Below are 15,253 nucleotides of genomic sequence, written 5' to 3' on the forward strand. Positions count from 1 at the left end.
AAACATCAGAGTTCCACAAAACCAAAAGAATTGTGCTTTCTAGGGCAGAAAATGAAACTACTTAGAAATCAAGTACAACTAAACCCAGCTTTAAATTGTTCCTCAGCTCACTATTCCACATTCAGAGAACTTGCCTGGTTCCTGCAAACACCAAGCTATGCTACTGCTGTAACAAACCACACACCAGTTGATTGATCACTGCCCAGCATGTACCTGGGGACAGTCTCACCTTCCAAGGTGGGAAGTTCTGCTTGGGCAGCACTTACTTGGTGTCCAGGCTTCTAATGCACAAGCAGTATCAAAAAAGCACAACCTGTCCCCTGAAGGGAAGCAGTGCTCCCGTTCTTGCTGTGTATAGACTTTAGCTCTTCTCTCAAGAAAAGAAGTAGTCCCACTAGGATGACAAAGTGTTGCATTAGGCAAAAGCCTTCAGGTAGGTTTTGGTGTAAAAAGGGGGGATTCGGTCATATTTTCCAGTAAAGCCAAACTTGGATTATGCCCTGCTGCACTTTGCTGAGCCACCACCTAAAGCCTGCAGCTTTGGGGAACTCTTAAAAGCACCTTCAGCTCCCTGCTTGGGAAGTGCCCATTCACCACTGGCAGTTGCACACAGGGTCCGAGCTTAAAGGGGTCTGCACTGTGCCTCCCTGAGATAAAAACCACTGTTTCTCTCTTTTGATTTAATCCTTCTACAGCAAAGTACATCAAACTCAGCACACAAAGCTTTAGTGCGTCTGCCTTTCAAGTGCATCTCATTTTCCCAGTGACCAATTGGATGGTTTGGTCTATTCACACAAAGATGTTTGTTATAAGAGCACATGCTGTACCTACCCAGACCACAACAGCTCCACTTCTGTAGTCTTGTCCCTGTCTCCCAAAATCCTCCCATTTATTATGTTTTACTCCATGGATATAAGGCACAAAGAAATACTATTTGATTATAACAGCCGTTGGAGTACTACATGCCCCAGCTTCTGTGTCTGACAGTATCGATAGCTGGTTGCATAACTTTTAATTTAAAAAGCCACATTGCTGGTGTGATTCAAGTAGGTGAATGGAATAACGGAGGCAGGGCAGGGCCATCTCCTGAGCTGGCAGGAGCCCTGCTCTGAGTCCAGGTCAAGGACAGCATGAAACACTGCTGAACAGTGGTGGTGATGGCAAACCTTGGTTGGAGACAACCCTGAGCAGAGACACTCCCCAGTTCCTCTGGCCAGGGGAGAAGGACGAGGTGAGGAAGGGTTCCAGTATTACTAGGCTCTGGTCTGGTACCAGAGAAAGACTCCTGATTTCATCTCCATTTAGAAATCATTTTGGTCTTAAATAGCATCTGTGTGCAAGCACACAAACTGCAGGGAATGTGTCACAGCCTGTGCTGTAGGAGCCATCTGAGCACAGCTATTCTTACATGCATATGGGCTTGCAAATCTGTACGGGTCATAAAAAGAACATTACCCCAAATAGTAAATAAAAGGCTTAATATGTATTCTTGCAGAAGATAATGAATAAATTCAGCTTCATGAAAAACCCTCCAGTGCATTTCTGATCAGTACAACTTCTTCTGAATGCTCAGCAATAATGCTGCAGCTAACACAGCTGCTTCACCAGCAGAGACCAGTGACTGGACATATGTCCTTATTAAAATCAGTCAGCAGAGAGTTTTCGGCCAAAGCTTTGATAAGTGTCACTCTAAACTGCAAGTATAATATGCTTCAAATATACTTCTATGTTTCTTTTTTGTTATTGCAAAAATCTGAATCTTCCAAAGGCAGTGTTTCAGCAATGTAGGATAGCATTACTAGTATTCAAACAGGCTCCAACTTACTTCAACCAGTTCAGTTTTTCCTGAACTGTACTAAGGTGAGTTGTACTATAGCAGCTGCTTCAAACTGTTTTCTTTTGCTAATGATGCACAAGTAGGGTACAATGGAATTTTGTATTTTCACAGGCTGCTTTGAATCCATAACATTTAATATCTATGTGAGATCCTTGTGGGAGTACATGCACATCCCAAATAGATGTTTGAGAACTGATTTCACCAAGTCCACTAGACTCTTTAAGTCCCAGATCAAACCATGTTGTTTATTTCTTTCCAAAGGTGAGGAAATTTGTATGCAGAGATATCTGCAAAAAAATTCAGTTTTAGTCCAGCGATGACTGGTACTTCACACAAATGCCATACCTTCCCAAGAGTAGCACATGGCACCACATACTCCAGCCTGTTTCTAAAATGGGGGGATGGGCTCTAATTAGACATTGTCTCATTCATGTACACACTGATGGGAGTGTGTGCCATTAACTTCAATGAACTTTGGATCAGACTCAAAACCAAACACAGGGGAGGCCATCCAGCCAGTAGCTAGAATACAGGCAGGAATACAGGCAGGGAGGTTATTTTACCAGCTCTTTCACCACCAGCACGTGTAGGAGCTCAGATTTCTCATGCAAACTCCGATGTTCAGAAAAAAAAACCCAACCAAACAACCAAAACCCCAAAACCAACCAAACATCCTTTTTCTTTACATTCAGCTGTCTCAAGCCTGTTATAAAGATCTCATCACTTCTCAGACAGCAACAAAAGAAGATTTAACTTCTGGTATTCTTGTAATCACAGTTACAGAGAAACTTTGCAAGGCTGTAGGGTGGAGTTCCACCTCCTAACATTCTCAGTGCCATAGCTCAGCCCTCAGGACAATAATTCCACCACTTTCCATCTGAGGAACAAAGTAATTCCAGGTATGCCTTGCTGTGGTCTCCCTGCCTCGAGCAAACACCCCCTCTCCACAAGCCATTTTACTCAGGAACAGCCATTCCCAGCCAGCTGGGCCTTCAGGTCCTCATCCTGCCCTGGCAGCCGCTGGCACTATGAGAACAAGGTGCATGCCAGCGATGCACCCTGGCCCCCACAGCTGGTTGTCTGGGGATATGAATGTGATCTGAGTGACCAGTGTGAAGATCTTTTTCTCAGAAGTGGGTTTTGATTAAAACTTACCTGTAGAAACAAGATAAAAGTGGGCTTACACCTTAGGCAATCTTCCTTCTTGTTTTACTGCCATCTCTCTTGAGCTTCACATTTGACAGTGCTAAAATTATGCACTTGCTTTAATTTGCACTATCAATCCTGCATTTCAATTCCATGACTGTCATAAATAATCCATTCCCATTAAATCATATTCTACCCAATACCAGCTATACCACACTCCATATTACAACACAGAAACAAGGGCCAATTTTGCCTGAAATAATGTTTTCAGAGTCATTCTCCCCACTGAATGTTTTACACAGTTCTTGGCCTACATAATTTGTATGGGTGAAGGTGAACATAACAGGGAAAAACCTGTAGCCTCTGCAAAGACCCTGCCAGTTGACAGCCGTACAAACCAACTTGACCTCAGTCAGAACCATCAGTATCCTAATCATATTCAGCAAATTGTTATTGCAGCCTTTAGGTCCTATTTATTCTTCAGTGTGGACCAGCTGAGTTAACTCAGCAAGCAGGATCTGCAGAGCTGTCCCAAGCTGGGTGCATCATCAACACCACCAAATATCACAAAGCAATCGCTGGAGAAAACTGCTCTGAACCACAATGAAAAACATTAGAAGTTGGGGGGGGGGCGGAGGGGGCGGAGTCACACAACAAAATAAAGAGAAAGAAAAAAAACCTGCTGAGTTTATTGTAAAAATCTACAGTGCCAGTTAGGAAGGCACCCAGTTCTTGCATCAGTTTGGTTTGCCAAATTAACTCTGATAGCTAATAATTGCCCCATGCTTCTCAGAAATAAGAAGGCAAAGTGAAGGATGAGACTGAGAGACATTTACCACCTCAGCTGAGGAGCACCCAGCAAGCAGTACTCCCTCCAGGTTAATGGCACAGAGAGGGGCTCCCTCAGCTGTGCCAGATCTACAGGCCTGCAAGCAGGGAACACAGTGGGTGGGTGCAGCCCCTTAAAGAGCAACCCACGTAATATGGAAATTATACTGTCTTATTTGGAAATATCTTTTCCAATCCTCATTTGTGTCGGGCATCCCTGCGCATTACATTTGTGCATGTATGTGAACAAATGACTGTGTGTGTATCTGTGTGTGCATACAGATGGCAAGAAAAATTTCACATTCTTGCAATGACTACTTCTCACTATAGAAATAATAATACTTCAAATATTTTTAAAGACTAACCAGATCAACTGCTGCCTTTTTAACTTTTTTTTTCTTTGCACAGAATGAGAAACCAAAATATCTCACACTTCCTATTTGCACAGATACCTTGTTGGGTGCAATCACCTTAAGCCACAGCTGGAGGCAACCAGCCAGCCCAGTGGACCCCAGCTGTGTGATCCATCACAAAATACTGCAGCACTTATCTGCCCTGGCCCGGGTCAGAGAGCCAACACTAGCAGTGACAAGAAACCCCCCTGCTGACCAGCAGGGAACTGGTAGCAGCCCTAAGAGTGCAGCCACTGCCTGTAGCCCTGCCAAAAGCCTTTAGAGGTGCCTTCAGTGGAGGGACTGCTCCTCTGTGGTACATGTCAGTCCTGTCCACGGTACCACAGTTCCTGTCTGCTGTGGTAATGTGTCAGTCCAGGAGCAACAGAGATCCTTTCATCTGGACACACAGTTAAATCAAAACATGCCTGCTGCTCATAATCCTTGCTCTTCCACACATTCCTAAACCATGCTTGTTTCATTTAAAATCTAGATTGTGCTAAGAACATGGGAAAAGGGATAAGGAGAGTCACAAGTAAGTGACTGTTATGTCACTTGTCCTGTGACCAGGACGAAGTTGCTCAGCTCTGATGCGTCATGCACAGCTGAGCGTGTGTTATCTCCTCCAGCACAGCACCAGCACTGCTTTCTTGTGCTTTTCCTTGTCTTTCCAGGTTTCTGCTGCTGTGGAGCGCAGTGCTTATCATGTACCCAACTAGTCTGGCTGTCATTGCACTGACCTTCTCAAACTATGTCCTGCAACCTGTCTTCCCTAACTGTATTCCCCCCTATAATGCCTCTAGGATCCTCTCCATGGTGTGTTTACGTGAGTATTTGCTTCTTGCACACACACAGATCTTGCCCTGGTTTTACAAGGGACTACTTGAGGGGCCGCTCCAGCCAGGCTGGAGTCAGGGCCACAACTCCAAAGGCTGGTGGGGAGGCCCCAGGAGAGGCACTGTGACCAGTGTGGGATATTCTGTCCCTTTCCACTTGCCTGCAGCAAATCTAGTGGCCTGGAGTGAGGCAGAAAGGCACCTGAATCCCTGTGGGTCCAGGGAAAGTAGAGGCAGGTGAGCATGTGGGAGGGGACACAGAGGCATAGGCGCCTGTGACCCACCACCATTTGAGCCTTTCCCCTTCCTAGTCTTCTTTCACATTTACAAACTTGAGTGTGCAGAAGGCAGCGTGCAGCCAGCTCTGCATTAATTACTTCTGGAGCCAGCGAAAGCCAACCCAAGCTCCAGGACTGAAGACATTCACTGTTTCTGTGAGGAGGCAATGATCCCTGCACGCTGAGCACTACTCAGGCACAGTTATTGGAGCTGGGGAGAGCCCCAAGGCAGCAGCCAAGGGGTGAAGGCTGATGGCTGCCAGGGATGCCCCTGCAGCTGGGAGCATCCTTGGGAAAGGCGATTGTCCTCTTCACCCTCGTTCCTGGCCACGCTAGAGCTCCCTGCAGGAACATGTGTGTGTTTTTCAGTATTTTGACTGTATTTTCTTAAATAAACATAATTTCATTTCACTGAATTCAGTCTTTTGCTCTCCAGTCCTCCTGACCTGGGTGAACAGCTCCAGTGTGCGATGGGCAACGCGCATTCAGGATATATTTACAGCAGGAAAACTCTTAGCCCTGACCCTTATCATTATTGTGGGCTTCATACAGATCTTTAAAGGTACTCTGTGAGACAGCTCTAACATTGGTATGGTACTGTTGATACACTTATTTTTCCCACTTACTGCACTGTTTCCTCCTTACAAACTGACCTGAAGGTGTGCTGGGTTTTGCTGAGCTGTGGAGTTGCATACTGACACAGCTGTGGAAAGTATAACACAAGGGAGAAATCAGCTGTATCCCCTTAAAAAAGTCTCTTTCGAGCTTACCTTGTAGGATTTGATAGAATAAAGGAGAGCAGCTCACAGTGTTTCAGAATAGTTACTTAAAATTTTTAATCCACTGTGCATTCCTTGAATTTGAAATGCTCTGGGTGTAAAACGAATAAGCAATACTTTGCCTAGGGCAGGAAGATATTTGCTTCATTTCAGGCACTAGTCCAATTTCCTACAAAAAGTGACTTACAAGATTAAACACAGGCAAAAAATGTCTCACTGATTCACCAGTTATTGGAAAGCAGAAAGCACAAAAGACTGATATTTTTATCATGCATATGATGAGTCTTATAAAGGATGAAGAAATATCACATTTACAGGGAGCAGAAAACCTTTTCTCAGTGGTAATAGTCCTATAGTCTTGACAAATCTTTCAGTCCCATAGGCATTTTATTTTCAAGGATTTCTACTAAACAACACCAAACTGTTTAAAAGAAAATTGCATTAAGAACAGGTAGGAATTTATACTGCCAAGGATCCACCCTCAGACAGTGCAGGTTGACAAAGGGTCTCATGAGTTGCTGTGGCACAGATGGTGGTGAAGGGTGCCTGTACAGCACGAGCTGCCCCACCAGGACACGGTCCTGCAGAAAGCACTGCAATTGCTATGTCAGCCCATGGTGACATGAAGAGCATGAAGTCTCAGTTCCAATAAAGAATAAAGACTAAAAAGTGAAAGCTTACCTATTTTAAAGTGTGTGAGGAAGGTAGGCGTGGCTTAACATCTTGCTTGCGCTCTCTATGCAGGAAACTACAAAGAGTTGACACCAAGCAACGCATTCAATTTTTGGATGACTCCATCTGTGGGGCATTTAGCATTAGCTTTTCTTCAAGGGTCCTTTGCATTCAGTGGCTGGAACTTCTTGAACTATGTAACAGAAGAGCTGGTTGATCCCCGCAGGCAAGTATCCATTTCCATGACACTTCTTGAAGAGGCTAAGACAGTGGAGCTGTCTGATAGTACTACTCATTTCATAAGATGCTGCAATGTCATTCCATGTCTGTGGGACTGGTCTTTCTAAAGGAGAAAGATTTTTCTTTAGAACAGACAGCAGGCAAGTTACAGAAACACTGAAATTAAAAAAATATTGCACAAGGTATTAACTGAATCAAAGCAGCCTACAGACAAGGCAGTATCTTTATGTTACTATTCAATCATAGTCAATTTTCCATAGCAGAAGATTGACCATAAATGAGATACCACACAAGTATCTACAGGGAGAATCTTCTTTGTCATAAAAAGATGAATTATCCTGGAAGTTGCTTTGCTTTTTCACCCAAAGGTCTCCCACAAACACCTGAAGGAGAAGATTAGTTGTGCAGTGAAAGTGGCACTCTCTGCCCCAGCACAGCTGTGGGCACCAGCCTGCCAAGGCAACTTACATTGGGTCACTGCAGATCCAGGGTACACAAAGGGGCTTGGAAATGATTTATCACAAGCAGCCTGAGAAGGCTGGAGGGAAAGGTAATTTTAGTTTAGCAAAGTTCAAATGTTTCAACATTTCTGAGTTAATAAAGTGGAATGACAAATGTCAAGAGCAGCTCTTGGAGCATGAGTTATTTCTGGGCACCCAATGCACACAGCAATTAAGCAAGAAGAAATTTAAGCTATTACAGCTTGGATGGGAATGACTTAAAGCTAAAGCCTTGTGAGCATCTCTGCACACCAGTGAGTGGCAAAGTGTATGTCCAGAAATCTTGTCAGGAATAAAGAAAGTGTGGTAATGTGTTTCCTTAATAAACAACAATATTTTAATGGATGACCACAATTTCAACGATAATAATAAAAAATTTATTATTTAAATAAGGTAAATATGGCCTTAGTTGAGAAATAAAGAGAGAATGGAGTGAATGGTGCTTTTTTATTTTTACATATTGTTGCAGCCTTAGAGGAGAAATTAAAGTATAAAAAGAATTGGATAACCAAAACCACTTCCTACTTTTCCTAAATCTGTTCAAATTCACAAGGTTAAACATGCTTTCTAAAATCTTTTTTCCAAATCTGACACACAGAGAAAAATGCATTATGTTAGATACAGAACAGTTCAGATATCCACCTCTAAGAAGGTCTCTGGATTCGAGATCAAGTACATCTGTACTACTGTAAGTTGCCACGGTATTGTATGACCAGACCAGGTTTATGGTACACAATGGCCCAAGGCAGCAGCTGAACAACAGGATCCCCTTCCTTTTCAGAGCAGGCGAAGGTAAAGCAAAGCAAGACATTTTATCCCACCACGGTGCCTCCACATAGGGCTTTTGGGAAACGGATGTTTCATTTTTCAGTAACAGTCTGTCCCAATCCCAGTAAAGAGCCCAAACGGAGCTCGTGGTACCTTTGTACCGGGAAACTCCCTGCAGACACAGCATTTCATAGCACTTTTAGCCTTCTCCAATGTGCAGTGAGTCAGAGAGCTGATGGAAGCACTGCTTCCCTCCAAAGAAACAGCCAATGAACCCACCCAGCTGGGTGACCATCCCCAGGCCGTACACAGCTGTTGTGACCTCACTGTGCATGATTGTAATTTCTTGTCTACCCTCCTAATTCTTTTATTAGGAACCTACCTCGTGCCATATTCATATCCATCCCATTGGTGACATTTGTGTATACGTTCACCAACATTGCATATTTCACTGCCATGTCACCCCAAGAGCTCTTGTCCTCCAACGCTGTGGCGGTAGTAAGTAAACCATTCCCTGCATGTCTAAAATACACTTTGATTTCAGTACTGTGCTTTGCAGTGTATTTCAGTTTCTCTGCCTTCTGTTGCTTTAGACATTTGGTGAAAAGTTACTGGGCTATTTTTCCTGGGTTATGCCAGTCTCAGTGGCTCTATCTACATTTGGAGGAATAAATGGATACCTTTTTACCTCATCAAGGTTAGATGGAGTACAATTTTATGAACATTATCTAATTTGGGGAGGGGCTGTTTTAATTGCATTTGCTAAAGAAATGCTAGCTAGACATTTTGGATGTTGTAGAGCATGAGGTTGTTGTTGGGTTTGTTGGATACAATCAGTTATGAATTATTCTGTTTCAAATTAGCAAAAGTAATATTAAATCATGAAATTTCTTGCAAATTAATCCTCATGAGTTATTGAAAGTGTTTGCAGATGTGGAATAACTCGCAGTAAGATCCAAACACAGCTTTCGCATAAAACCAAAGTAATTTTTTATCAATAAAGTTCCAGTAGCTCCCAGCTAAACTGTGCTTTGCTCAGTTTTGGGGCCTGGTGCTGTACTCAGTCACAGGCATTTTCATGCCCATGCTGGAAAATCACCTTTCAAGCAAGATACGTTGCATGGAAACTGCTGATAGTTGGGCCAGCATCTGTAAAGTCTGTAAGATTGCAATCAATAAAGCCTGTTTATAATAATTGACCTGTCTGAATTTAATTTAAAAGTTATAAAGTTTTTTTGAGGAAACTGCTCAAGTACCTTGGGAAAGTTATTTATCACAGCACTTTCATGGGTATGATATGCAACAAATCGAAGAGCATATGTAACAGGGTATACACTTAAAAGTGAAATGCTAAGGCATGTTAAACCTTATCCAAAACCTTTTGACACTGTAAATACCCACACAACCTGCAGAGTATTCATCCCTCACTGGGTAAAGAGACAACGCTGGCCAGCAGAGAGTCGTCAGAGGTATTTCGGCATCTCAGAGCAGGTTTTTCCCAGGTGACTTTAGCTGTTGAAGGCCTTGTATACTGAAGGGTTTAGTTTAAATACCTTTCCCCAGGGTTCACAGTCTCTAGTTGTCTCTGTAGTGGCAGCCACAGCTCCCTTCCATGAGAAGACCAAAGCAGGTGGTTGAGATAAGAGGTGTTATATGACTAGGGACTGGAGAGGCTGTTGTATACCCAGTGGATTCATCATTACTCTTCTTATTTCCAGGTTATGTTTCTCTGGTGCTCGAGAAGGCCATTTGCCAAGTTTGCTTGCCATGATCCACGTCAAGCACTGCACACCCATTCCTGCCCTTCTTGTCTGCGTAAGTGCTACTATCCCTCCTCTGTCACCATGTAACCTGCTTTTAGAAACACTAAATCACAGAGAAAAGAGCTGGGAAAACACTTGAGTGGTGGTTTTACCCCAGAAGAGGAGCAGTGGGTCAGCCTGAATTGCAGCTGGTAGGTGCCAGCTGAGCAGCTCCTAGTGCCCCAGAGAGAAGCAGCCTTCAGCCTCAGAAATAATTCCTCCTTCTCCCAATCCCCTGACACCTGAAGGGTTTCCCTCATAACCTGCGTTGCAGTGTAAGCTCATTAACTCTTGTCCTGCAGCAAGAGGTAGGGACTGGCTTTTGAAACAGAGATACTTCATTTAAGAAAAGACGAGCTCCTTAGACCAATTTTGCCTGCTTCCCACAAGCATTTGGAAATCTCCATGGTCACTGCTAATCCCACTCAGGCAAGGCTGCTTTAGGTCCTGCCACCAAAGCCAGAGTTATGGTGGGTCCCAGGGAAAGGACAAAATGCTCCTATAATTACTTTCAACAACCAAGACATCTTGTGAGGGGTGATCACGCAGTTCTCTGAGGGCCACAGGTATTTCTTTCACAGGCCAAAAAATTAAGTAGGGACAATGATTACAATGGCCCTGAGTAATGTGTCTGCTGAATGGTACATCAGGCAGACAACAGGTCACCTGCAAAGATCAGACACCAACGGGCCAGCTGTTAGGAGTGTCAGGGGCTGGTCCAGTTGCTGATGTGCTCCCATGGGAAAAAGATTCCCCTCACTTTTTAGACAAATTTCCACAGTAGTAATGACTTAGGGAAGTTATTATTTGAAACAAAGAGCTTCATATGCTTTTATCGACAGTGAAACTAGAATGTGTGATGGGTTTTACAGCAGCATAGAGGATGATTAAGAAGAAAATGATTCGCACTGCTGCTGTACAAGGCTGTAGGGCCCAAGCAAAGGAATTCCCCAAAGGGCATTTGCTTGAAATCTTGGCTGTATCAATGGCTGCCAACTGCAGATTTGCCATTGATATCAAAACCACGAGGGGTTGACCCCAGATGCACTAGAAAGATGCATGTTTACATGTCTCCCAGCTCTAACAGCAACCCTGGCACAATATACCCATACAAACTTCACTGAATAAGCCTCCTCCTCATTCCCCTTTTATGACAAAATACGCATCTTGCTTAGGTTTTACAGCATTCCTGGGGCTTAGTGCCCCATCACAAACATCTTGCCTACTGCCCACTGAAGGTTTGGGGTAAACTGCCCTGGGCACCCATCATGGAATCTTGTGTTCCGCTGGGGCCCATGAGGCAGAACTCCTTGGTCCTTAAAAACACATCAGCTGAAACAACACACTGAGTCTCAGAGGCTGTTTCTCTGTGGAACAGCACCAACAAGAGCAAGCTGCCTGTCGAGCTGACTGATCCACGCCACGCCATCCCCCTTGAATCACAGTGCAAATCACAGAACAAGCATGGCATATCAATTCATCATTTGAAGGTGTTTTAATCCAGCTCAGTGCACATCAAATGCAGCTCGGAAATATTTATCTCTTAAGAAAGATAATAATAGTATAGTGTAGGCAGCTACAACAGCAAACAGGGCTACACGTTAGGCAAACCTAATTGATACATCAGATTCTTTTTCTCTTCCATTGAATCACACCTAGATCTCTGCATGGAGAGGTTTGTTTGTTCATGGAGAACAGCTATTTCAACACTACCAGTGAGACCTTTATTTTTACTGATTTACTATTTTACTTCCAAAAATCAAAAGGCCAAGCTAAATGTAAAATAAACAGACTTGGGTTTTTTTGCAAGACGGTGGGGAGTAGCTGGCCCTCCTGCCAGCCATGTGGCTATGGCCAGGCCATCGGGAGGGCAGCACCCCCTCTTCAGCCATGAGCCACTGGGGATGACACCCGCACTGTGAGCAGATCTGACACATCAGTGTCACCTACACATGGAATCTTGCCACTCTGAGCGACATCACTGCAAAGCCCACCAGTGGCAGTAGAGAGGTGTACACACATATGACACAGTGCACACTTCAGGGGAGAGCAGCAACCATGTTATATATCAGCGATATGAGATGGTGTCCAATTTTAAACCCATTTTGTGGTGAAACTGTTCAAGGTGTTGAAATCCCCCTGCCAAGCCTGCAAGGCTTTGAATAGGGGAACAGAGGGACTAATGGGGCATTCGGTTGTGGTGGTGCTTAATTCCTGGTGCTGGAGGTGCAGAAACCTTCCCTCCTGGAAGGAATTTACTATCGAAATGGCTGATTAAGAAAAAAGGGACAAAAGCAAAAAGGGAGCCCAGATAAACACAGACCAAAATCTTAAGCACTCTCTGGAGGAATTTGGATATTTAGTTTCCCTCCGGCTCTGGGCCCCAACAGAGTGTTCACTGGACTGCTATTTGGTGCAGGTGAGTGCTGAGCTCCTGTGGTACCAAAGAGCAGGGTGGGGGGCTTGAGGAGCAGCACCCTGGCCCCCAAGTCAGCTCTCCTGGCTCTACAGTATTGATGGCTTTTTGCTGGTCGTAAAATCACAAGATAGACACACTTAGGTGATAAAAAGGGTTACCTTTATAAGGATCCTTAGGTGCACAACTGGCTAGGTGGAAAGCGCTGAAGATGCACACATAATATAAAATGCATACAATTTTTATATGTTTAGCAAATTAGCATAATTGACAAGAATCCCCAATTAGAGACATAAACAATGAGGTAATTCCCCCTCAGTTCAACCCATTCTGAATCTCCCACCTCTGCCCCCCCTCCTCCTCCCCCCCCCCACTTAGATAGGAACTAAACTTTTTAATTAAAATGTGTCTTGGAGAGCTAGTTTCAACCGTGGCTTCCAGATAATCTAACCTTGGACCCCACCTTGGAGCCACTGGGAATTTATTTTGTCTTTCTGTCTAATAGAGTAGGTAAAAAGCTAGCTACAAATACTGTAATAGGCTGCAGCGCTACAAATGTATGTGTAAAGAATATAGAGAATATATAAAAGCAAAAAAGGTGAAAATCAATTCGGTATCAGTATTAGGCAGATGTAGAGTTCAAAAAAGCAAGCAAAAGCTTGGGAATTTCCACCATCCATCTGCCAGTTTCCAAACATTAGTAATGCTCAAAAGATTGATGATACTGATCAGCTGTGACATGAGCCAGCAGCAGAAAGGACAAACCTCTAATTCTTTATAATATACAGAGCACCTGCAACAACATAGTGCCTGAAACACAACATGTTATGTCTAAGAAATCCTTTCACCTGGAGTCCTCACCATAACATTCAATAGCTTTTAAAACACTTAACAGAAATAGGTGGAGTGGGAACTTTGCCAACCTTCCCAGCCCTGCCTGCCTAGCCACGGGCAGCAGAGATACCTATGCCAGCACCCCAGGGTATTTATAAACAGACCCTCTAGTCTCTGACTTCAGCATGCCCCAAATCACCCAAAATACCCATTTAGCCCCAGCCCTGGTGGCACAGCTTGGGGATAAGGCACAGAGCCACAGGAGGCAGCACAATCCCAGCAGGTGCCATAAACAAAAGGGTTTTTAATGCTTTAATGGGAATTTTGCTTGGTTTTGTTTTTTTTAAGCTATCTTTTCTAGTAATGGCTCAAGAAGGCTATGCTCCTCTCTTTGCAGTGTTTGGCCACACTTATCATCATGCTTGTTGGAGACACATACACGCTAATCAACTACGTGTCATTTATTAACTACCTCTGCTATGGAGTGACAATTATAGGCCTGATTGTTTTACGCTGGAAGAAACCCAAAATCTTCAGACCTATCAAGGTGACACTGTTAAAGCTAAATTTCTTGGTTGCAATAGTGATGCAAAGGGTGGGATGGGAACACCTCCCAAACCATGTCCCAAAGTGCCATTAGTGCAAAAGAGGGATACACAGGCAGATCCCTTGTGAACTTGTTGGGATGGGCAGAGAGGACAACAGCAGTAGAGGGAAGGGGGACACAACTTATGGGGGGCCTGAAGCCTGCACTGCCTGCAGCCCACCACAACCAGTCAGCCACTGCTCTTGCTCTGCACAGCCGTGCTCTGCTCTGCTTTCTCCTGGTAGGTGAACCTCCTCATCCCCATCACTTATCTGGCGTTTTGGGCATTTCTGCTGATCTTCAGCTTATACTCTGAGCCGATCGTCTGTGGGGTTGGACTAATTATCATTTTAACCGGAGTGCCAGTGTTTTTCCTTGGAGTCTACTGGAGAAATAAACCAAAGTGTGTAAATAGGCTGATAGGTAAGCCAGCACTATGTGCCTTGCTGCCCTCCCTGCTTAAACTCTGACACACTGGCACCAAAACAGCCAGGAAACTGCCTGTATGAGACCAGCCACCACTCTCAGCCACTGGCAGCGCCTGGGCATGAAGTTGCCAGGCAGTGCTTTCCTTTGGGCAAATGTTTTGTTCACTGCTGGGTATGTTTGCCTCCTCTCATGCCTCTGTGCCCATCCACTCAGCTTGCTCACAGCAGCCTGTCCTGTGGCAAATACACCAGGGTGTCACTTGATGCACATGGAGACCAAATGAGCAATCACAAAGGGACCGAGGAGTTTCTCACCCTTGCCCTGCCTTCTCCCTCTGTTCCACCAGCACGTCATGTCACACAAGCCCTGTGTGACATGATGAACTATCTCATACTCAAAAGTTTCTTACAAAGCCTTACATTATCCCTCATATAAAATTAAAACTGCAAATACGTCTTTTATGTTTTGGTTGTGTTTGATTTTTAATCACTTTGCTCCAAAGTGAGGACTTTCAAACAAGCACACTGCAGCCCTCTGCTCTGACTGGAGGGTTTCCATCAGCTGCAGTGGGCTCTGCTGCCAGCAGCTCCCTAAGGCCAGTGGTCACTGCAGCTGGGCTGACACAGTGCCAGGAGGGCTGGCAGTCATCCCATCCCATCCCATCCCATCCCATCCCAATCCTGACAGCCTGCCATGGGCAGCACTGGCAGCTCTGTGAGGGGCTGGGGAAAGGTATTCCTAAAGCTGTTCAATCTTAACCTGCCCCTGCTTCACAAACACTCTTTGATCACTGAGCTGGAGCTGAGAAGGGTTGGAAGGGGCAGTCAGTGGGGCAGCAGGGCTGTGCAGCCTCCTTCCCATGTGGCACCGCTCCAGCATCACATATTTGTTTAGAAGAGCTCAAGCATCC

At 44.6% G+C, this 15,253-nt stretch overlaps 1 protein-coding gene across 3 annotated transcripts in view; it reads left to right on the forward strand.

Moving 5' to 3' along the window:
• Positions 1-15,253, forward strand: part of SLC7A10 (solute carrier family 7 member 10) — a 44,967-nt gene that overhangs the window by 25,356 nt on the left and 4,358 nt on the right. The window contains exons 3-10 of one of the 3 annotated variants that reach the window (XM_048316522.1): positions 4,878-5,029; positions 5,754-5,879; positions 6,841-6,994; positions 8,651-8,774; positions 8,870-8,973; positions 9,995-10,091; positions 13,726-13,875; positions 14,160-14,337. In XM_048316522.1, coding sequence (XP_048172479.1) covers positions 4,878-5,029; positions 5,754-5,879; positions 6,841-6,994; positions 8,651-8,774; positions 8,870-8,973; positions 9,995-10,091; positions 13,726-13,875; positions 14,160-14,337 — 1,085 coding nt within the window. The remainder of the gene's footprint in view (positions 1-4,877; positions 5,030-5,753; positions 5,880-6,840; positions 6,995-8,650; positions 8,775-8,869; positions 8,974-9,994; positions 10,092-13,725; positions 13,876-14,159; positions 14,338-15,253) is intronic. The other 2 variants (XM_048316523.1, XM_048316524.1) reach the window with 2 other exon arrangements.

This window comes from Corvus hawaiiensis, chromosome 12, assembly GCF_020740725.1.
Source record: "Corvus hawaiiensis isolate bCorHaw1 chromosome 12, bCorHaw1.pri.cur, whole genome shotgun sequence".
NCBI classification, from domain to species: Eukaryota; Metazoa; Chordata; class Aves; order Passeriformes; family Corvidae; genus Corvus; species Corvus hawaiiensis.